The sequence below is a fragment of the Dreissena polymorpha genome, chromosome 2 (genome assembly GCF_020536995.1).
Source record: "Dreissena polymorpha isolate Duluth1 chromosome 2, UMN_Dpol_1.0, whole genome shotgun sequence".
NCBI lineage: Eukaryota > Metazoa > Mollusca > Bivalvia > Myida > Dreissenidae > Dreissena > Dreissena polymorpha.
Window position 1 is genome coordinate 64719024 of NC_068356.1, and position 25885 is coordinate 64744908.

The 25885-nt window shown below is 34.1% G+C and overlaps 2 protein-coding genes across 3 annotated transcripts in view; both read right to left on the reverse strand.

Annotated features, from left to right (window-relative positions):
* The window catches only part of LOC127867345 (uncharacterized), a 209796-nt gene that overhangs the window by 150138 nt on the left and 33773 nt on the right, over positions 1–25885 (reverse strand). The window lies entirely within an intron of this gene.
* On the reverse strand, positions 4111–24027 carry LOC127867337 (uncharacterized). The gene is made up of 9 exons (XM_052408424.1): positions 23954–24027; positions 22031–22703; positions 19944–20102; positions 19206–19547; positions 19015–19120; positions 17713–17778; positions 16232–16368; positions 15071–15199; positions 4111–9481 (listed from the first exon to the last, which is right to left on the reverse strand). Exons 2-8 carry the CDS (start codon positions 22577–22579, stop codon positions 15077–15079), a joined length of 1482 nt encoding a protein of 493 aa, XP_052264384.1. The 5' UTR covers positions 22580–22703; positions 23954–24027; the 3' UTR covers positions 4111–9481; positions 15071–15076.

Below are 25885 nucleotides of genomic sequence, written 5' to 3' on the forward strand. Positions count from 1 at the left end.
TGGGAACACAAATACGTTTGCACCAAGGGGGGGGGGGGTATAATTTGAATCAATAAAATGGAAAGTCAGACCTGATTTAAGATTTATTTCAAGTAAGAACACAAATACGTTTACACCCAGGGTGGGGGATAATTGGGATCAATAAATTGGAAAGTCAATTAGATAAAAGAATTAAAGGTCATATACTTAACAATGAGTTCAGAGTCAGCATTTAGATACGAGATTAAAAGTATCCACACATGGTCATCAAACAGCACAGATGAAAGGGTCACCTATTTGCATAGGATACACAAGTTATGACACTGACAAATAAAACGGGATTACTCTATACGAATATAAATTGATTAGATTTTAGGGTATTTGGCAGGCAAGTAAATACATGAATAGATGTTCCTTCTAGTACATTCTAACTAGTCAACGAATCAACACTAAGCACATGAGCTTAGGACCAATCAAAGTTTTAAAGGAAAGATATGCAAATTAACTTAGAGAAAAAATGTAGACGTTTAGTAAGAGAATAAAGAATCTGCGGTTAGATTTGAAAAGAACTTGGAGAGTTGTCACGTCTTCTTGACGTGGCGGCCATGTTGGCTGCCGCGCTGTAAAATTATATTTCGTGTACATTAGCAAGCGTTGTGTTAAAAGGAATATTCGACATAAATAAATCGCGATTAAATCAGAAATGAACTTTGGTTGATACTGTGTGTTATCAACGAAAAATGTTAATTACGCTACACACTTTTGATATACTTTATTAAAAATAATTGTTAATCTTTTTCTCTGTTGAACGGACATTAGACATCACAATAAACACCTTTACATTTGAAGGGCATGTATTAACCTTAACTAACATAAATATCGTTAACAGATAGGCATCGATCTCATAACTATGTACGTTATTTTGATTTCAGGGCCTGTCCAGACTGCACAAGGCAAAAGTATTGCCGTGAATTATTCTAGAAATTCAACAACTTGCGGATCGTCAGTGCGTATTGGATGTAAAACTGACGGTGATGGTGTAGTTTTCTACTTTAAAAGTAAGACGTCATATGAATATATTGCGAATTGCCAGTTCACACGCGACACGTATGCCCAACTGATAAACGACACGTATAACAATTCATACGATGTACAGCCTCATGATTCGACATGCATACTAACGATAAAAAGCATCAACAAAGAACTGTCTGGAACGTGCATAATTATGCAAAGAGATGTACAACTTAAAAAACCACAATAGCCGAAATATTTCTTACAATGGTATTTTAAATTGTACTAGTACAAACTGTTTGATTAATCCAATCTTTATTATTATTATTATTAGCAGTATTATAATTATTGTTGTGTTTATTATTATTATTTCAATTGTGCTATTAATAACATTGTTGTTGTTGTTCTTCTTCTCCTTCTTCGTCTTCTTCTTCTTGTTTTTCTTCTTCTTCTTCTTCTTATTATTATCATCATCATCGTCATCATCATCATCATCATTATCCTCCTCCTCCTCCTCCTCCTTCTCATCATCATCATCATCATCATCATCATCATCAGCATCATCATCATCATCATCATCATCATCATCATCATCATCATCATCGTCATCATCATCATCACCATCATCATCATCATCATCATCATCATCATCATCATCATCATCATCATCATCATCATCATCATCATCATCATCATCATCACCATCACCATCATCATCATCATCATCATCATCATCATCATCATCATCATCATCATCATCGTCATCGTCATCACCATCATCTTCATCATCATCACCATCATCGTCAGCATCATCATCATCATCATCATCATCATCATCATCATCATCATCATCATCATCATCATCATCATCATCATCATCATCATCATCATCATCATCATCATCATCATCATCATCATCATCATCATCATCATCATCATCATCATCATCATCATCATCATCACCATCATCATCATCATAATCATCATCATCAATTATTATTATTATTATTATTATTATTATTATTATTATTATTATTATTATTATTATAATTATTATTATTATTTGTATTATTATTATTATTATTATTATTATTATTATTATTATTATTATTATTATTATTATTATAATTATTATTATTATGGTGTTATTATTAATATATACCCGAGTATTTTTATTTATTTATGCTATTTGTTTAAATTATTATTATGGTTAATATTATCAATAATATAAATTTTATTATTATAACTATTATAATTATTATTGTTATTATTATTACTAGTATTATTATGTTTTTTGGTTCATGATGTTTGGGTTAATATGTTTAATTTCACATCGCTTGCATTGCATACTGTTATCGTTGCTTTTGTTGCAGATAAAAGCGGTGGTTCTCAAAAGGAATTAATCGTAGGTATCGTCAAAGGCTTAGTTGTAGTTGCAAGCATAACTGTTGGATAGTGCATGTATGTGCGGAAAATGCGAAATACTACGGGTAAGAAATATAATGCGTTTTTGTGTGAATATAAACGGTCTTTAATTGTAAATGAAACAGTTTATGTCAAGCAAACATAGTTATATTTAACATTCAGAATGAATATTCAGTTCCGATACTAAATCAAATGTTTGATACAAAAAACAACAAAGGCAAAACAAAGCAAAGGGTTACATCTTGTATACATTTGTAATTTGTTCTTGCTTGTTGTAGAATTTTTCTATTTTCTCTTACTCTTATTTGGATTCAGAGATTGAGACTGTCTATGTAAAATAATTAAATAATATGCATGCAACAACAATATGCAAACGAATGCATTTTTGCATAAATAATTATATTTATCATAGAGTTAACGTTGTGTCTTTTTTGAAGATGGAAAGATGCACTAATAAAGGCGAGGATTTAACAACTGATCCACAGACTGTTTGCAAAATGAATAAGCCAGTACGCAGTACATCTGTAGTAAATGATTCTCTCGTTGAGAAATGCTGACCACACACACAAATTCCAATAATAAACCTACTGACTGGGGCATGGCTACTTTAAAAGATTATCAACGAATATGTGTTCAAATAAAGTACATACAATCTTACATAGTAAACAAAAAACGCGGATACTAATATTGAAACATCGCAAGATAATATGAAAAGTACATTCTTTCGAAATGCCATGACTAAGACGAAAGAAGATACAAATTATGCACCGAACAACGATTGGTCGTTGTGAAACACATACATTCGCGAAACGGCAGAAAAGGATAGTATTGAAGATGGACGGAGTGAAAAAATCAAACATTTAGAAAACGATCATTATGATATGCCGATTGAAAGTGCATACTTACACGACATCATACCATACCATGCAAAATCCTAACCCAATTATTAGCAAGCATCGATAAAATATTTCTGTACCGTATGTTGACTTAAACTAACCTTAAACATATTTGCCTTATTGTTAAATGTAATTTTGCCAAAGCAGGGTGAGTGTCAAAGATTAACTTTTTCGATTAGAAAAAATGATGAAACATGTGTAAAATTAATTTCCTTATATGTGATACATCTTCGACGACGATGTTAAACTTTGAACATAATTTTCAGGACAAAAATGCATATAATTGACTATTACCAATGGCTTCCACAATTAGAAGGTCCTACTTTGCGTCCCTAGCCAAACTTGAAGAAACTGGTAAATAGTAGAATTCCCCTTAAAGAAAATAAATACGATACAATATTTTTCTTACTTCAAGATTTAAGCTCTTGTAGTGTTAACAAGATTCAAATTGGTTGTGAAAAAAATAATAGTACAATAATGTCATCCATATGAACAACTTGATAGGCAGTAGATAAAAAGGTACGCGCTACTGTGACACCTCGGGTGTATCAAAACGTATAACCGTAAAAACAGGCAACTATGACATTTATGAGAAATGCTTATATATATTGGCATGCCACTTACGTATAAGTATGTTTTAATAAGCATGTGTCCAATGTATATAAATAATAAAAAGACTATATTCGCAACAATAACATATTATTTTCAGCATCATTCATATTAAAACAATTGAAAATAAATTATCTTATTTCATTGAAACAAGAATCAAGACACAAAACCAATGGCAATACATTTTTTTTTACAAACTGCTTAACAACTTAACAGTAGCAATCAACATTTAAAGTAATACAAACATGAAAAAATGTTTGAATCAAATTTAAAGCAATTCGAATTATGAAATGTATATACAACACATAATGATTATAGCATGTTAGATTTAAGCAAACAAACATATCATAGTGACATACCACTTCTTTTTAAGATGAAAAATGTAAACGTTATAACAGACTTGTTTAAAGCGAGATTATACGATTTATATGTGTGTTTAATTGTTATATATTGATGCAAATATGTTAAAATAACACACAATATGCAATAACAATAATACATTTAAGACGAATTTCATAAAATGCAGCAAATACAAATTAGCGTCCCGGGCCGATTGTGACGAAGATTATTCGTACATATTTTCCAACAATAACCGATGCATTCGTCTTTTAAGTAAGTGTTCGTGTGTCGTATGAATCGATATTGCTGCAGGAATTTCAAATGAACCGTTAAACTAAATTTAGATTCACATCGTATATGCATGATATGCATGCTGGCGAATTCGGCTGTACAGCCTTTTTCGATTTCAGAATTAAATATCTTGCTTATTTAGCACTTTTCGACACATGTTCTTCTAAACTTTTATTCTAGTTTATATTGAAATATATGTATAATAAGTTTTTTTTACACATTTTATATTAATTAATAAATATTTGACAAGATCGTATATACCCGCTTTAAAGGACTAAATATTGACTTAATTTAAATGTTGTTGCGTATATGACACAATCAAAACGTTATCGCTAATCAAGCAACTACATTACGCGCGCTTGAGTTTTATGGAAAAGTTTATAGTTTTAATAATAGCGCAAATTAAATTATAAAATTGAATAAATTATTCAGATAAGTTCATATCATTGTAGTTAAAAGCATGATTTGATTGCCAATTAAACATAATAAACAATTAAAGCATTTTCTATGCGGCAAAGCGAGGTATCAACCCAATTAAACCAATCAAAAAAGAATGCCAGCTATTCCCTTACCAAAAAAGTATATGTCGCATATACGCGGTTTACAAGTTTGGCATATAAGTCGCTTATAACCCGCATGTTTGGATTTTACATGCAAATGAGATGTAAGCGACGTATAAACCGCATATAAAAATTGGATACATATAAACGGGGTATAAGGGAGTTATATGCGATTTATACGCGGTTTATAAGCGGACTATAAAGTTATTCAGCAGTTTGCATATAAGCCGCTTATATGCGCCATATAAGCAATGTATATGCGAGCTATAAAAAATTGAGCAGTTTGCATATAAGCAGCTTATACGGACGGACGCACGGACCCACGGACGGACGAGAGAAACCATACCATCACATAAGTTCTTCCGGCTTTCGGCCAGTCAGTAGAGCTAAAAAATGGTAAATGCCGGAAAACTTTTACCGATCACAGCAACATAAATTGTTGCTGCTTTATCGGTTTAAGGGTTCATCACACCTGCAAGTGGGTGGGGAAGCTGTCAACAATTATTGTGTCATAAACTCCATTTATTCAAGTTGTCATGCTTTAAATGTTACATAAACAAAAAGATAAGCCTTCAACGAGTGTATTGCAACCAATAAAAGTTTAAAATATATTTAGAAAAGGAGTAATAACTTACAATAGCATTTGTCACTTAACCGGCGATCAAACATCATTTACAACAAATACAATTTCTTACATTTTTACAACGAATACGTCACGTACGCATAAAACTCAAGGTCAAGATAACATTTTATCAATCAGACAGACGTCATTCAAACGTTAAATATCATTATTTTATCTAATAGAATAGATAAATCTTACCAATTATTATATTGAGTTTATGACATTGTTTTCAAGAAAACACTGACCATTACACCACCCTTTTTTGACAAAATGTGGCATGTCTATGTCCTAATTTAATACCTTATTCATCAAAATGAATGTGTTATTTTGTAAAATTACAATAAAATACACATCATGAACAGTATCTGATTAGAAAGATTTATATATTTACCTCTTTATGGGGCATCATTGTTAGAAATCATTAAAAAGGCACACACCAGTGTTTGACTGAAAATTTCAAACTTGTTGTTGATCTGATTGATCAATTTGGGTCATGTAACAAAAATGTCAATCAACTGATTGGTCTGTTTGAGGCTTGGATTAGATGTATAAGCGGCGTATAAGCGATGTATAAGCCGCATATAAGCGAAAGAAAAAAGTGGATAGTTTTGGCTATGTTCTAAGGGAGTTATATGCAGTTTATAAACCGCATATAATCCGCTTATATGCGAAACATTTCTTGACTTACATCTCGCTTATAACTGCCTTAGACTTATGTCTCGCTTATTCAAGATATTTGAATGCTTATATGCGACTTATAAGCGGTTTATTAATCGCATATAACTCCCTTATACTTCGCATATAAGCCACATATAAGCGGGAGTAAGTCATTTTGGTAAGGGTTAGTAATAAAATAGGTAACTTTACATAGTCCGTTGTTCTTCTTATTGTTCGTCTATTTGCTAATACATATTTATAACATTTTGATCATTAGTCAAATCCTAATGCATTTTTTCACATGACTAACATACTTATATAGCAATAAAAAACATCTCAAGAACAAAACATTCAAACATTTACCTGCGATATTGAGAACACCCGTTGTTAAGCCCGTTATAGCAAACAAACAAACAATACAACATGTGCTTTGTTAGAATTAGTACAAACTATAGTACAAAGTATATACACATATTACTTTTAGGAGTGTTTTGCCACTTTATCAATAAAAACAAAGAGGGAAATAATCAAGCTGATAAATACGGCTATTAAGTTGTATTTTTCTAGCACGTACGCGTGACACATATTTGTGACCAAAATACATCCGGAGAGATATCGCTGACTGAGTATTGAAATGAGGATTTTATTAATTCATCATCCTAGCAGTTTTGCTTTTTCAATTTTTAACAAACTTCGCATTTGTTTATACTTGTACATGTATTTCTAAATTGAGCATATTTAAAATATTTTAATATGCATGCAAAACGTTAGGTGCATGTAATAGTTCTTTCCTCAATCTGTCAATTTTGGGTTCTTTCGAATGTAGCTGAAATGACGAAATATATATTATTTGCATCACATAGTTATCTCAATTTAGTAGCTTGATTAAAAAAATGGGCTGTATCTCTCTTTTAATATATTTTAAAAGATTACACGGAATAATACTATACAGATTTCATCAAATACCCATTTTTAAACCTGGATAATAACATAGTAAATTTGTTTAATATTTTAATAAACGTCAATAAAATAGTATTTACAAATAAAGATACTTTCAATATCTAATACACTAATCAATATTAACGCATATCTTCAGATTTTGACAACTTTAGAAATGGAAAGAGTAAAACCATGTTTTGTATTTCTTCAAAAGACCTTTAAAATTGTGTAATTTGAAACTATTAAGCAGGTGATTTAGAAAACAAATCTTCTCAGCTCTTCTTCATTACAGTGTTGGATATTAATCATTGACTAATCTAACCCTGATAGCTAGATATACTGCCTGATCTTTTTGTAATATATCAGGCAAGGCTTAGAATAATATAACGGCGAGTCTTGCCGAGCCGAATATATTACAAAAAGCTCAGGCAATAACTTGTTTTTCTGTTTATCATACCTCTACGTCCCCGATTTTAAAGACATGATGATAAAAAACGCTAAAAAGCTGCAGTTTTAGCACGAAAGAATATGACTTTTGTCTTTGACATGTTAATAATGACGTCATGGCATAAGCGCTTAATATTTGTAAAAAGTGTGTTGTGTTGTTTGTGTTGCATTTTGTGTTTAAAATATATTACATCTCAGATAGATAGATTAATTTCGACAAGGAATGCATACATGGGCATTTACAACATGTACGATGCATACAAATATCACATACATGAAACTTAATATACCATGACATACACACCAACACCAAGGATAACACAAAAATGAGTAAACCCATATTTCCATTGTGGTCCTTTGTGCTGGTGGCATGACACAGAGTGGCACTGACACAAATAATAAACTAAATGGCATAAAAAAAGATCAACATCATTTAAATAAATAGATTAAATACTATGCAAATATATCTCAGATCATTTTGATACTTTAAATATCACATATATAATTATTAATTATGAGTTCCTAAAAATACACTATTGAAAATTCGTAAGAAATAATTTAAATATCACAGACAGCATCATTTATTACAACATCCTAAAATACTTAGAATAACAAATGGATGTTGCATTACATTTGGTATCAAATAGTTTGTTCTGTTGTATCTGATTCTATTTTACTAAAAATGATTGCGTTATAGTTGATTCCGAGTAATATGACCATCCTCCACACAATACTGATATAAGGACTTTCTGTTGACCATGATATGAAAATATATCAGGCAACGTTATATCAGGCACAATCAACGCGGTGGCATGATACATTTGTAGTAACTGACTCAAACAAACTATTAAATAATCAACCAAAACGTAACAATCAATAAATTAACATGATGCATAAAAAACATAACACATATACAACAATAATTCGTAACTAATAATATGTTTTCAAGTGTTACCGTTAAAAATTTATTATACACCTTTTCGACATTGTTAAAGTAAAACTTATTTACAATTCTAATCCGTATCGACTATTCCAATATTGTAAATTTCAAATGCAAAAGTACAATTTGGGCAAATGTACCACATACATATTCATGCAAAAGAATAAAAAAGGGAAGCAGGGAAGCAACAATAACATAATAATACATGTATCAAACAAACTTGTTCAACCATACATTAAATTGCTATATCTTAATTTAGTAGACTTTCGTACAGAGAAGATATAGAACCAATAGTTGTGTGGTATAACTGTCTTGCTTAAGAACTAATACTGAAAAACAATACAAAGCGTGTATGTTATTTCGTATAGATGGTTTGTTGACGACTTGCACAAACTTTCGGCCTTAGTCGTGGTATTTCAAATCTGTTAATTGCTTAAAACTTATTTCCTTTACTACGTTTTGCACACATTCATATTGTATTATGTCCAATTGTTTGGTTTCAAATGAATCTGAATTTGATTATCGTCGCCCGGTTAAAGAGACAATTTACTGCCGTATTGGAGTAATATTGACTTCGCGATATTTCCTTTGCCTTGGCAGTTCTAATTTGGTTATACACAAAGTATGTGCCGTCTGCCGTGTAGAATGCGCTAATGATCTCCAGCATGAAACTGACCGCAGACGAAATCTGGGTTTATATCCTGATTCACTTGGCATTTGAATTTCAAAACTACGCAGGAATTTGTTATCGAGACATCACCTTGATCTGAAACAACACATCGATAAGCAAAGGGAAAACACTTCAAAAATACGATATATCGTTCAGTCACCTGTTACGGTCGGTCCCCTGTTTCGGTCGATCGTAGATTTTTCGCGCGTACGCTCTATCCAAGTTACGAATGACGTCATCGTTTACTGTGTACATAGCAAGTGTCAACACCGACTGCTAGTGGCATTTTTCTTTCGAAAATGAGGACGAAACAAGTAAGTATCCCGATTTCAATTGATAACCATTTATATTTTTATCATTTTTGCTATTACTTTTTTTGCTCTTTTTATAAAATGAACAAAAACATATAAACAAATCCGATTTTGAAAGTTCCGAGTATGCAGAGGGAGGATTTGGGCGTCTGCTGTCAAAGTCACTTGACTGTCATGTGGTTAAAATCCAAAATGGCGGTACAAGGGGCGTTCACAAAGTTTCATTACCTTATATTTTCTAACAATAAAATAGCAGACCTATGCAATCAGGACACTTCAGCTTGTGATTGAAAAAAAATGATTTTAGTGATCTGTGAATTTTATAAAAGAACTAGTTATCAAATTAAATGATACTCAAAAATGCCCAAAATAAAAATGTTGTTCTTAATACCATTTTGCCCTCTATTTTCAGTCCTATCCTGTCAGGTATCCACTCAAGTCATCCTCAAAATACAGGCTGTATTCCCCAACTGCAATGACGAATGCATTTAGAATTGTCAAGGAACAGCAGATGTCAGTGTGTAGTGCATCCATACAATTTGGTGTTCAACTACTTCACTTAGACAGAGGCTAAGGGGAGGAGTCGATCCAGAAATGATTTCATCAGGATCCTCTCCCGTTCTGTCCCAAGAGGAAGAAGCCATGTTCATTGACCATTTAAAGTTTATGGCTAGTGTAGAATGTGGCTTCATTCGGATGGAAGTTGTTAACATGGCGTCAGAATATGCGGTTTGCCTACACAAACGCGACAAAGAACATCCCGTCTCCAAGAAGTGGGTAAAAACTTTTATGAAACGGTGGCCAGAACTTAACGTTTCGAAACCAAGAGCTTTGTCGTTGGCTAGGGCTAAAGCAACCAGCTAAGAGGTAGTGACCACGTATTTCAAAGAACTCGAGAATGTTCTACTTAAACACAGTTTGATTGACAAACCACAACCTATGTATAATGTTGATGAAAAAGGCCTACACACAGAACAGTGTCTCCAATTCGTAGTTGGCTGCAGGGAAACCACAACACCAGCTACAATATCAGAACAGCTACTACAACTGTTATTGGGTGTGGGGATGCTTTGGAAGCACAAATACCACCATATTTTGTTGTCAAAGAGAAACGCATGTGGTAGGTACTGCTAAAAGGAAGAATACCTGGAGCTGAAGGTACAGTTACTCCCACAGGATGGTCAAACAAGTGTTTGAAAGTTACCTTCAAAACCATTTTCTCAAATATGTGCAGGGGAGAGACAAGGACCAACTAATATTGGTATTGTATGATGGGCACAAGCCCCACATCTCTTTGCCTTTGATAAACTGGGCAAAAGAGCATAATATTATATTGTTTGTCCTAACAGCCCACACCAGCCATATTTTACGGCCCCTGGATGTTGGTTATTTCGGCCCTCATCAGCGAATGTTTAACTCCGAATGCCACAAGTTCATGCGTCAGAATCCTTCATCCAGAATTACGAGGTACAACATCTGCTCTCTGGCATGTAAGGCATATATTCATGCTTTGTCCCTGATAACCTCAAGTCAGCATTTCAGAAATCTGGTATTTTCCCATTCAATCCCACTTCAGTAGATTCGGCCCAATTCAAACCAGCAAAAGTATATAAAGCTAAAGCTCCATCTCCATGTAATGCAGAGCCCATAGAGTTGCATGATGTCCAGGAATTAACTGTCACTGACTCAGATACATGTCAATATGATTTTGATGTGAATAAAATGGACTGCATTCAAATGAAATCAGTGGACAATATTAAAGAGAGGAGAGATTTAAGTACAATTGTTGGTGGAAAGGCCTTCACTGAAGACATCCCTGTATAAAAAATTGAGGACCACCACAAAACTGTCAATTCAAGTACAGATCAGGCAAAACTTGTGAATAAAAAAATCCAACAACAAATACAAAGAGGAAAGTATCTGCTACAATAACAAAAAACAAATACCCAAAGTGTCCGAACTGCAAGAAAACTCCAACCCAGGCCCATCTGGACTTCAAATCCTTCCAGTCTCTGACTGCAGTGATTTTAGTTTAACTGATGTTGAGGATGATGAAAAGTGTTTGTGGAAGGTTCAAGCATTTAGAATTGACCAATTGTGTGTCACTAATATTTACAAAATGGGCGCAGTGTGATAAAGAGGGATGTGGTCACAGGACTCATTTACAGTTTTGTTGTCCGCAAAGAGTTGTGAGGAGAGGTGATTGCTTCTTCTGCCCATGTCACATGGCAGTGGAAGAGCAGCTGTCTTTAATTCCAACTATTTTTTGTTGATGTTCTTCTTTAGTTATATGTATTTCTGTGTTCTGTTGAAGATCTCAGATCATCCTGTATTATATCAATTGTCTATATAGTTGCTAATAGTAGTTAAACACTGCTGTAATTCTGGATACAGACATTCCAATACTGCATTAACTGTTAAATTGTTGATGATATGAAAAAAAAAATACATCAAAGCCGGTTTAAAAACCTTTCAAAAGGCTTTGTCGGCGATCGTATTGTGAATGTAAATGTACTTCGGTTGTGAGAAAGAAACATAAGTAAAATCCAGGTTCGACCTTTAACTACCGTTTGAAATATTCAACTGACAATTATAAATAACAATAACAATAATGATGACGTCTTAAAACGTGAACGTTCGCGCCGTCTGCGACGTCGCACGGCGTCGCGCCAAAATCACAACATTCTCCCGGCCGCGAAAAATAGAAAACACATATTTAGTAATATTAACATAACATAAACACTAGTTTATAAGACAAATCAATTTTGATTAGATATCACACCACAATATCTAATGTCTATCGTATCACACTATTATCACTGAGTATTGCTTGTCAATGCGTTCACTTCGAGTGGATATAGTTTTGTTTTAGGTCTATTTGTGAACAGACCATTGCTTATGCGCACACGTGCAGCGCGAATAAGTCCATCATTTATGGTAATCTTGGGTGCTTTCCACCTACGGGCACCGCGCTTGCTAGCCTTCCTGACACGCCTCTTCATGCCTCTTCCCATTTGCGGCTATAACTTTTTTCCGCACGCACTCTTCGAGTTTCTTCTTATTCGGTCGGTCACCATGGCTTGGTTCCACTTCCAATCGTGTGTAGTCGAACACGGCTCCGTCGGGAATGAGGTGATGCGGAACTTCCGATTTTCACCCATCTACGTCTGGTAATGAATCAAGCCGTCGCGGATCGGGAAAACTCTTTTTCCGCGTACGAAACCGGAGTCGTCGGCGATTATTAGTGTTCTCCATCTCGTTGATGTCAGCCGGCGGTAACCAGGGTTTGATGAAGCAACTGTCAATAGTGGAGTCATCTGCGATTCGGACCGGAAGTGAAGTCAGAGGATCCGGAGGTTGAGACCTTGCCGCGCTCCTCCACCGTCTGCGGTTAGAGTCGGTTGGCTTAACAATTGGGGAGCCTTTGGTTTGGTTATCTTCATCACCGCTGCTGTTTCGGTCGCTCTCGTTACCGGACGATATCCCATTACCGATCACCGTGACAGTACAGGAAGTTCCCATATGTACAGGACCCAACAATAGGTAGCCTAGCTTAAACTTCACAGCTGTAGGACCGTTCCCGCGAATAACAGTGTCTTCAACCAAGTCCCAGTAGTGGTCTGCGCCAATCAGAACGGCAATATCTAGCATTGAATCGACTGAGACTGGTTGGGCAAACTTCAACCGTCGGAGATAGGGAAATGTGGCTGCAACTGACGTGAGGCTTGTGTCGATGGGTTTCGCTATTGTTGGAACAGCCAGGATTATTTCGTTGTCGTCTGTTTTCACGTAGATTGTACTGCGATCAACGTGTCGTACTCTAGTTGTGTTTCCACCGAATGACGCAATGTTTAAGTCGGTACAATCAACTGGAAGGTGTAGTTGGTCTGCCAGCTGCTGCGAAATAAAAGACTTCTGAGAGCCCTCGTCGAAGAGGATAGCTGCATCGACGGCCGCCGTCTCCTTAATACATACAGTAGCAATTGCCGTCTTTAGAAGAACACCAGAGTGTGGGTGTTTCATAGAAGAGTGGAAAACAGCAGCTGAGGGGGCGCTTGGTGTGTGAACCGGAAGTTTGGATCGGGGTATCATCACGACACTTGAGGATTGGAGGCCGCCCTCTTTGTCACTCCGTACCGTGCGCAACGTGCGAAGTTTGATGTCGATTTCAAACATGTACGCGTCGGTGGCCAATATTTTGTCTACAATGCCTTCTGTATCCACTTTTGATAATATGTCCTCGTTGAGAAACGAAACTTGCGTGACTTTCTTCTCCAGAGCGTCGAGTGTGGCAATGAATTCCGTGAGCGATAGCGTATCGGCGTCTGCCAGAGTCTCCAAATATCGCTGAATTACCCGTTTATTGCCATCTCGGAGCGTTTGTAGTTTTTGCAAAATCATTCTCGTGTTCTTTTTCTCGCGGCACCAATGTCGGCGATCGTATTGTGAATGTAAATGTACTTCGGTTTTGAGAAAGAAACATAAATAAAATCCAGGTTCGACCTTTCACTACCGTTTGAAATATTCAACTGACAATTAAAAATAACAATAACAATAATGATGACGTCTTAAAACGTGAACGTTCGCGCCGTCTGCGACGTCGCACGGCGTCGCGCCAAAATCACAACACTCCTGTTTTTATATAAGTTTTTGAACATCCCTCGGCGAAATATTGAGGTATAGGGTCAATTGACTGAAACAGGAGACGCTGTACACAACTCACCTCGTATGCTGTCATGTTCGAATCTCGGTGTGACGGAAAAAAGGGGAAGCAATTGATCGATATCGATAAACGAACAAATGAAGATTGAATAAGTCTTGCTGTACGTATTTGTTATTTTGCCGACTTTACTTTATTTAATCTGATTTTTTCGATTATTTATTACATCGACCGAAACAGGTGACTCAAGGATAAGAGAGTAGTGGTTAATGTTCTATGAACTACCTCTTTATGTTATATATCATTGTGCATGGCTTTATTTAAATAAGTTACATACAACGAGAATTAGGTTTCGCATAAAATATAAACTAAGAGTCAATAACTAAGCACTTTTAAAAAAGGAGTTGCGCTTTTTGTACTCCAAACTTCCCCTCAAATTCCTCTATCGTTATATAAAGTTCGATTTTACTCCTTTTAATACCCCCTGAGTTATTCTACACACACATTGCGACGGATTTGCATACAAAAATGGAAGAGGACGGGTAAAGCAATTATTTATGCCTTCATTTGGGTACATACAAATCCTTAATAAGTATGACAAATATATGTAAGAAAAAATTATTGAAAATAATATTGTGGTATTACACAGCTTAGGATAATCCTAACGCAAAACCTGTGTACGTGTATAAGTTGTTAAGGCAGGTAAAACAGTACCATGTTTTAGAGTTGATAAGGCTTGTGCTGCTTTTCTTTCTCCACACGTGTCATTGACTTTTGGTCCATGCTTTTCTTTTCTGCGATCACCCTGTTTTTCCTGTTCACGTCGTACTCTCGGAACCTTGTCTGTGTTGTTAACAGTAAACGTAGCTCTTTGCGTCAGCGAATTAAACAAATAAAACACCCAATACAATGAAAACGGAAGCTTCCTCCGTCCATCTCTCTCTGTCTCTCTGTCTCTCTGTCTACTGTTCTATGATCTCTCTTATTCTATATCTCTATAGTCTCTATCTCTCCTATATTCTATATTATATATATATATATCTCATCTTATATCTATCTATCTATCTCTATCTCTCTAGGTCTCTATCATATCTCTGTCTGTCTAAGTCTGTATGTCTGTCGTAGCCTCTGTATATCTATTATGTATTCATCTCTATATATATAGGTATTATATGTCGACTATCTCTATATATATCTCTATCGCTATCTATATATCGAGAGATAATCTCTAGCTATACTCGCTCTCTAGAGATCCAGGGAGAGAGAGGTATATCTATATAGATATATATATATCGACTCTATCTCTAGATAGCTGCTCTCTCTTCTGTCTGTCTCTCTCCCCTCTCATCTTCTCTCTCTCTCTTTATCTCTCTCTCTCGCTCTCTCTGTCACTATCCCTCCCTCACTCCCTCACTCTCTCTTTCTCTCTCTCCCTCTCTCTCTCCCTCCCCTTCCCTCCCCCTCTCTCTCATATTGCCTAAAATGTGTCTTAGAAGTTGATGACGACCAAAGATACAACCAGCAAGTAATGCATGCATATTAGTCTGTATAGGTTTAACTTAGTTTTAATTAAGTGTTGGTATTGAAGGGGACTATAAAAACAGAATAAGACGGAGTAAAGATTAAATAGTGACACAGTTACTTAATACATTAAGCAACCACGTGGAGGGTCCCAAATGAGAGTTTAGCATGTGTAATTGTAGGAGCTGTCCGGCTAGCGAAGTTGTTGGTACACCAACATTAAAAAATATTGTCAGAAACAATATTTAACATTCGTCCCGTTTTAGAATTTTGCATCCTTTAGTACTAATTATAGATGTTAAAGCTATTTCAAAGGAAAGACGCTTGATAATGTTGTAAACATGTAGGTTTAACCTTTTTTCCATTGCGGTATTGTAGTGAGGCGTCAGGAATACGTGGCGATCGCAAACTTCCATGAAGCGGTGCAGCAGGTATTTTGACAGTATATCCACATTTTCCACCAGCATTCTGTACATTTGCCATTTGTTTCACTACAAATCAAACTAGGAATTAAACACTAATAACGGCTTTGTACTATAAATTTCAATGTGCACATTTATCGGAGTTTTGTTGGTTTTTCTTCAAAACATGGGTCAACATTTGAGATACGCTATTTAAAAATACTTCTATGGCAGTGAAAATTAAAACAAAACAAAAAATGTTTATCAAATATAATCATTAATCGGCTTTTTCGAAGTAAATGAAGTCTTCATCGTCCTGTCGATAAAATGTCGATACACTGTATTAATTAGAGTGTAGTGTTAATCTGCAAAACATTTCTTTGGTGAAATGACCGACAGTACTGTATAATTCGATATTGTCAAACGTCGGCAATTTCAAAATTTGTCAAGGGAAATACTATGACGATTCAAACAATCTTTAAGTCGAGGTAGTCGACTAACGATCAGTTTGAAAATTATCAAACGTCGGCCATTTTCAGTTGTGTGCAAGATCATGTATTCATGGCAATTTTCGTCTGCATAGCTCAACAATGGCGGCCACCTTGATTGTTGCTTTATGCAAAAAGTATGTGACGCAATAAGACTTGTTAAGAATCTTAAAAGTTAGAAGTGTTAGTCAAAATTGACAAAAAAGTGTGAGTTCGGAATGTAATAAAAGGTTAACTGCAGAAACAGTAATTCTTGTAAACATCCACTAGTCTTTAATGCAAGTGGCAAATTGTCTTTACAAAACTTGACTAAACATACGCCTTATTTCTAAAGAGCAAGTAAATCAAACATGTGGCGCCGGTTTAGAACGGTCAATGCAAATCATTTGGGGTGGATTATTCACTATATTGGTTAATATTCACCAAAACAGTTAAAAACATCTTCTTCAGAATCGATCAAATAAAGTACATACAAAAATGAGATAAATCCCTTTTTGTCGACAGCATTATGGAATCAAGCATTATATGACATACATTCAAGATCATTGTTATGCATTCCATCTTAGGCATTATCCGATATCGTCGCTTAGATGAATTTGCACGATGTTGCTTTTTCGAATAAGCAAAAGGAATAATCTATCAACAGTTCATTACGTCGCAAACACTAGAACATGAGGTTTAAAATTTCAAACACGTGTTGATTCAAGTAAGCTATTAACTAACCGTGTGTTTGGTTGCTGTATGTAAACATACACATTAGAAAAGAGTCAGTTTGTGTCGACTTAGCAGATAAGTAAATATAAAATATATTAAATGATATTCTAAGATGCAGTAAATACGCGTGTCTAAACAATGTATTACAACCAATATTTCAAAACTAGTGAAAAATAATTAGTACTTGAGTAGTAGGATGGTTATTTTCTCAAATATGTAAAAGCAAATTTACCTTGAATATCGTTCACTTGTAAGCTAGTCTTCAATTCCTCCATTTCAAGTAGCATCCGTTTGACACCTGCACGCATGTTAAATATATGGACAAACTGCTGTAATGTACTTTTTAAAATTATCATCGTTTATTATTCTTAGAATATTACCATTTAACAGCAAGACACTTAAGAGATATTGTGCACAACTACAACAAGTTAGGCTTACGTAAAAACACTGCAAGCATAAAGTAAATTTATGCAAATTGAAATCATGGTATCCTTTGACCGTGAAAATGCATTGTAAAAATGAGTTTAACAGAATGCAAACAGAAGAAACAATAGTGTTGAAGTACTTTTTTAAATTTAACATGCATATATCCATTTGTTTTCAGTGCTCTTTTGTCGGTAGAAGTTGCAAGTTTGTGCACATTAGTAGTTACCTCCTTGATTCCACGAACAATGTACCATAACGAACATTTTGGGCAGTATTGAAATAATATAAAAATCGGAATTTGTAGCAACGTAATTAACCAAATTTCATAAGTTCGTCAAAAAGCAGTCACCTAGGCAATATTTCAGAAACCCTCGGGTTATCAAACGTCAATAAGTTTTGAAAACTTCGGATTTGTATCATACTTGATTAATTCTTGTATATGTACGTATCATGAAGATCGTCATAAATCAGTTAATTCCGAATGTATTCATAATGTGTCCGTTGCATACATCATATTACGTTGCAGACACGTGGCTTTACAAACGGCCAATCAGAATTGCACATGTTAAATAAACTTCTGTATTTGGTTAGTAAATAGGCAGTCTTACGAGCGCAGCCGAACAAAGAAGGCGCATTATTGCTTGCTGTCGCGGACGGAGCCCGTTGCGGGTCTTCGCGTTTAATCTCGAATTTTACAAACATTTGAAAACGTTATGTTGTGTTAATAAGCAGAAATAAAACGAAAATCAATCTAACTTGGACTCAGTCTACGTTTACATGTGTTGTGTTTCTTCAACATGCTACGTCACATTGTTTCTTCAACAAACTACGTCACAATACCCTTTTTTTAAACATTCATACCAAAAAGACAATTACGACAAATACAACACACAATATCAAATATGGGCGGTTTAATTATAAAAACTACATGCCTATGACTATTAAAATACATTCAAAATAATATCTACATTTTGTAGAAGATTACATTGCATGCAATTTATTGAATGAACGATGTCAAAAAAGAAGACATTATTCTTATAATGTGTTTGTATTTTTAATGATTTTGTTTTGCGGAATTACAAAATGTAAGCTTGATACTTATACAAACATGCGTTTGTTTCTGATGTTGTCTTCTCATTGGATTTTACAGTGTCGTGTATGTCACGTGTTACCACCTCGAGTCCACAAATACCTTGTTTGCATTCTACAAGTTCCTGCAAGAAAATCAACAGCATGGTGTAATACTTCTTACGTTTAAGCTGATAAGCTAACAACTAAACCAAAACGCATTGAGCATACCTTTAAAAGGCTTTCGTAAGCTTCTGGTTTTGACGATACAGCTTGTGTTATGTTGCTCACATCTTTCAAGTGTTCCATCAGAACGCTGGCAGACCTTTCGTAAGATAGTTTCATTGTATCCATATTACGTTTAATTTTACTGAAGCATTCTTTAATGAATCTCATGTGCTGATCTTCTTGAAGCGCTAATTGTGAAACTTGCACTCGTAGTTGGTCTGTATTTACGTTGTTGGTATGTGTGCATTCTTTGATATATTGCATTGTTTCATTTATGTATCTCAGTGCTTCTTTGTGGGCTTGTATTTCATGACCAACGTTAACTTCAATTTGGAATTGCTCCAACTGAAAAGATATATCTAAATTTTGTTTTGTATATATTTGCCGATCATATTCATCCATGAATTAAATCTTGAAATAGATTTATACATTTAGTATTTAGGTCACATATTATCCGTGTACCGTTTGATGAAAGCATGAATGTTCATATGATATATCACATTCATATTACATAGGATCGCACATTTAACATTAAATAAACAATTAAATAATAATAATTCGTGTTGATAATGGCATTACTTACGCATTTCATTAAGAACAGTGGATGAAACATGGGTATTGCAATAACTGTACCATAGTAATGTATAATATAGTTTTAGTGTATTAATAAAAGAACAACCAAATTAATATTAAAACTACAGCATTGCACGCAGTTATGAAACTTTGAATAGGTGCATTTACCTTCTGCAAAACATCAAACTGGGATTTTATTTCTGATTGGAAAGTATTAAGTGTTCGCATTTTAAGCATGTCCTTTACGTTTGCAACAACCCTTTTTAGAGATTCGTCAGGTAGACTACATGTACCCGAATGGAAAATATCGTTGCGATCTTGACGAACCTAGAATAATAAAAACACACATCAGCTGTATATATACAATCCAAATTAGAGCATACACAGCCTAGTAATAGTATTTATCGAACCTGGGGAAAATATGAATAACCATTTCTCTCCTTTCGGCCTTTCGCGTGGGGAAGGGTTTATAAAATGAAACCACTAACTTCTGTCCAAAACAACATGTGTAAAGTTAAGACCGATCTACTCAACGGTTACTTGCACTCAAAAGTGAGTATACAATTAGTTTACAAAGAATTTATGATTTTTCCCTGATGACGACAAACGAAGCACTGTGATCAAGACTATCATACAGCCAGTTTTCACTGTATATAACTATGTTTGGATTTGCTAAAGGCGTGTACAAACTAGTTCGTGAGAATTTAATTTCATTTATTTAAAATGCATACATGAATATGGACTAGGAAAATTGAAAACAAGTATTCAATATACTTAATATATATAATGATACCATCAATTCAATAAACAAAGTCAACGCATCCTAATGTCAAACAATTTGTACAACGCCAATAAACATTTAATTACGCAACAAGTAGGTTAATGTCTAACAATCGCGAAGAAGTTCAACGTAATATAGAAACGGGTAACAGCCAAAATATAAATGTCTTAACAATTAATGGCCAAATAAATGTAAACTTTTGTACATATATAAAGACGGTTATACTTGAAACGATGTTCAATCATTTAAGTGTTTATATTATGTTACACTTGTTACATCTTTATATAGAGATGTAAGCGCCAGTATGGCTGCTATTGCGTGTCTTTCGTATGTCTTTCGACAGTTTAATTTGTTTGTTTTAAAAACCTTCTTTCTCTTTATTAATGTTATTACTCATTTATTATTTGCGTTTTCAACATCTTAATGTATCGTTATAAGGGGTTTTAAGCGTCATGTATGAATTCGTACTTGGGTAAATAACATAGTTTTGCACCAATGCAACGACTAAATGTTATAGAGATAAATTGAATTTCGTAAAAACGTTGCTTTTGTTGTTTTTGTTATATGTGATGGCGTTTTATGATTTTCCTGATACATCTTCCCAAAGTAACTGACTGTGTATGCTACTCATTAACGAAAGTATACTCGATATTTTAATTCGAAATATAACCATCTAGAATGATAATTTATGACACTATATAAACAGTGATAGTGGTTCATCATAAGTGTAAGTTGTTGTGTTTCTATCGTAAGGTTTTTCGTACCAAAATGTCAAGGATCAATAATCAATAAACACTGACAGATGTTAACTATGATTATTTATCGCGTATCGATTATTGTGTTTCAATATATTGAAATATCGTACTCATGCGTCTGCTAACGTTTTAGAAATTCAATGATATGAGAACGATGTGATTAAAATTAGATAACATTAACATACATGTATCAACTATCACTTCCATTAAAAAAGGCATACGGATATCCGTTAAAGATGTATATGTATATATATATATATATATATATATATATATATATATATATATATATATATATATATATATATATATATATATATATATATATTATTTTTACTCAATATTAACTTGTAGGAACACGCAACGATTGCTGACATCTGTTAGCTGAATTGTTTTTATTAAAGATATATGGATTATTTTCAAATGTTTTTGCGAATGCAGCAATACAAATATAACATTCGTGTTTAACTAACCATATGAGTTAAGAAAAAAGGTATTTATATGTACAGGTATAATAATGTAAGAAGTGATGCAACTTTTTTATCCGAATTGGCAGCCATAAATAGTTGTACGCTTGATGCAGAAATTAAACTCCATATTTCTGTTACTAAATACACTATTTGTAAAATCGTATACTGAGATATCTTTAAATATTAAATACCCGGGCCTTTCATTGTTATAATATATTTTTACAGAGTCTGTAGAGATGAGGATCTTACCTTTTCAAGTATATCCAAATCTGCTCCAAGATGTTGTCTTATCTTTATATTATTTACGCAAATTTGAACATACGCTGTTATATCAGCGTCTTCAATATTGATTCTGTCCTTATATCCAGGTATCTGTATGAAACATTTCAATTGCTCCCATCCATTTAAGTACCACTTTTTACATTCTGAGTTGGTCCATTTCGGTTCTAATTCATTGTGATCCTTTAAAATCAAATCATATAAAACACTGCACGAGCTATCCATAGGGCATGCAATTGTTTTCTTTGTCATACAATTGCAATGTTTGATTCCCCTTCTGTACCGAGCCCTTAGTGGACAAGAGTTGGTTTCGTGGTACGGTTTCAATGTTTCAATCACACATGTGTTGCACGAATAAGTAGACAATTTGCAAAACTTGTTGACACATGTTTTACTATTTGAGTACTGTATTTCGCACTGTTTTTTCATAAAAGGTAAAAGTACTAATTTTGCGCATAGTAAGGCAAGAACCGCTTTTATCCAATTGTGTTGTCCTTTATCTGTTACCAGTTCATCCATTATATTCACAATAAGTAACCTGTTTGTACATCATGCGGACCACATAATTATTCTTGACCTGTCCAATGTGATATTGAAACACAAACACAAACTTTAGTGTTCAATGTCTTTTAGATGTGTGAAGCTGTAAAATTGTACAGATTTTTAAATTAAAACATACAATGGTATATAACAAATACAAAATTAAAGTATAAGAACATTCTTGCGTAAAGGACAGACAACGGACAACGTTTGTGTTGGTTAGGTATCGCACATTTCGGCAACCTTCCAAGAGACGACGAAAGCATTAATTCTAAAGAATATACACAACAGCATTGCGATATATATGCGATGTTCAGTTGAAGGACGTCATTTTGATTTTACGCGAATTCGTATTAATAGACTACGGGATTTCAGAAGCAATTCTTATATGACAGCTGCTTTTGATGAACACTGAAACAATAAATAAACACTAATTATTGATCATAACATCCAATGATCACCCCCTTCTCCTCGAGATTTTTGTTTTATGTTGATATGTGTGTGGGTACATTATGTAAAATATTGACAAAAAAATACCATTGCAACATTCCGTTGGAATATTTTATGTAGTATACTACTCTATCTCATGGAATCGTGTTTAAGGAAGAGGCATTTCGCAGCGCAAATGTGTGTTTATATTTAAGATTGTAGCGAGAAATTTGTTGCGTAAGCAAAGTTCTCCTCTTTCTAAATGTGATTAGTAGGTATGCTTGAACGTTGCTTATCCAAAGTGTTTTAACATAATCAGCGAATTTAGGAATCAAACAAAATGTTTAGTGACATAATTTAACAGAAACCAATCAACCGGGATAAGAGAACACCAGCAGTGGTTGGCTGGCTAATAGATTGTTTTAATTATTTGCGGAAACAGCGAATATAAAAGTCCACATAAATGTGAAAAACTTTCATATTATAGAACTATAAAAAACATGTTCGGATAACGGAACACTATTGATTGAAACTGAAACTGATAAGAATGAAGCAAAACATGCTGTAATATTATGATAAAGAAGACTAAATTGAATAGTTTGTGCTTTACTCCTAAGCCATTGTTCGTTGTAGGCGTTAACGTTATGCAGTGGTCAAATTGTTTGTATAACAAACTTCTATACTAGTATTGCTGTTTCTACTTCAGATTATCAATAAAAGAAATGGACACGTGTATTTGGGATCATCGTGCAAGTTCACTGAAAAATGTATGTAACTAAACCTGCTATTAAGCAAAATCATGCCGATTTAGTACACGGAAATTGAACGATATCGTTTGCGTGCAATAAATTCATGCACATTTATCCACTACCGATACTAATATTTTATTTTAATGAATGACACAATCGCAAAACGTATATTTACCTTTAAGATATCCCTTGCAAATTCTTCGAATAAGACGAGCTTTTGGCACAGGTTATGAGTGAGTCAAAATGAGCTCTGTTAAGATAAAACATATTCACGTTCATAACTTGAAACGCAATCAGTAATGCATTGATTTTTGAAATATGATTTACTGAAAGGGTTAATTTGACACCATGGGTATTCCGTTAAAACTTCTATAAATAGCCAAATACAAACACACTTGCAAACCGGTTTTTTCTCTTGTCGGTCAGGATTAAAGGACTCCGCTATTTGATGTCACGCGGATTTCTTACAATTTCACTTCTATTTGACCTGAGGAATGGTCCAGTAGCGTTTTGTTAATTTGCATGAAAGATGTAAATGAAAAAGACTGAGATATCATGAGCCGTTGAGTAAAAGATATATCTCACAGATTTTTAACAGTTAATTTGAGGCATGAACAACATAATAGAAAGACGTTTAATAAAAAAGTATTTCGTCGTGGCACTACAAAACAAATTATGGTTAGGTAGGGTTATTGTTCTCAAGCAACTTAATCTAACATCTAAAACGCGTCGTTAAAAATTAGCGGCAAGTACACGTGTCATATTATGCTTTGTTAGATACCGAACATTTTCCTGAATGTAAGACATTTTAGAAATTAAGATAGTTACAATTGACCAAGTATGATACGGCGATTGTGTAGAGTAACTGCAAATTTAAATAAATAACTGCAAATACGTTATAGTGTGTAATAAAATAGCATCCATTTATCTGTTAATTGTAATCATGTTACATGTGTATGTACAGTACAGTACACTGAAAATTATAGGAAATTATTACATTTTTGATTATTTGAAAATATGAGCAATTATGAATTTCACAGCGCAAACATTACAAAACACATGTATGCAAATTTACATTTAAACATAAATTGTTATCATTACAAAAGATTATATTGGTTGTTATTTTGTTTTAAGCTACACCAACGGTCATGCCGCGTTGTTTCGCCGCGTTCCTTTGCATATTGTAAATCATAAGTTTTGCAGAACTTAATCTTGAATGAATATAAGGCTCGCAAAACCTTAGTTGCAACACTCAAGATTTATGAATAACTTAACGAATTGCGTATTAAACATTAAAGTCATCATACAGAATTGTAAACTTATATAACTTCCCAGTTCGCCGTGTTCATAGAATATCAATTTCGATATGATGGAAATTTTGTACTTTTAGAAATTCAGTCCTATCAACTACAACATGTGTTAATATCCTGTTTTATTATTATGATGTTAATGCGAAGCACTATTCGTATAATACTGTTTTCACCGAAACTCATTCAATATTTTAAGGCACAAGCGAGTTTTCATATTGCGACAAAGTGTTGGAGAAATACATAAAAATTCATCGTGACGTGCACAGGGAGTTAAAAATATAGTGAATGCACAATATTTATTTTGTACATCATGATACTACTGAATACACAGAAAGGTTATACATCATTGTATTTTATCATCAGACAAGGATTATTCACATAGAATGATATCTCTTAAAACTCATTTTAACAGCAGAATACAAGAACGAGCTAGTATGCATGAGTAATGAGTTTGAGTCATATAAATCCCCGCCCGTCCTTAACAAATCACATCCCCTTTTTCGTTATTTTCTATTGGCCAAATGAAAACTTCAAATTCGGAATCGGCGATTGTTTAACTCGCGACATTCTATAGCTTAGTTCTCGATCCCGCATAAGAACCTCACTTTAAACGTTCTACGAACACAATTGTTGTAGTGACGGTAGTTTTTTTTCTTCTCCCCATATACTGGAATCATGGACGTTTGTCCGTGTGTCTCTTTGTCCGTCTATCTTTCAGTTTGCATGTCTATCCGTAGACAAAAGATTGTAAAGAGCCTTTTTAAGTTGTTTAACGTACACCATTTAAATCCTTTCCT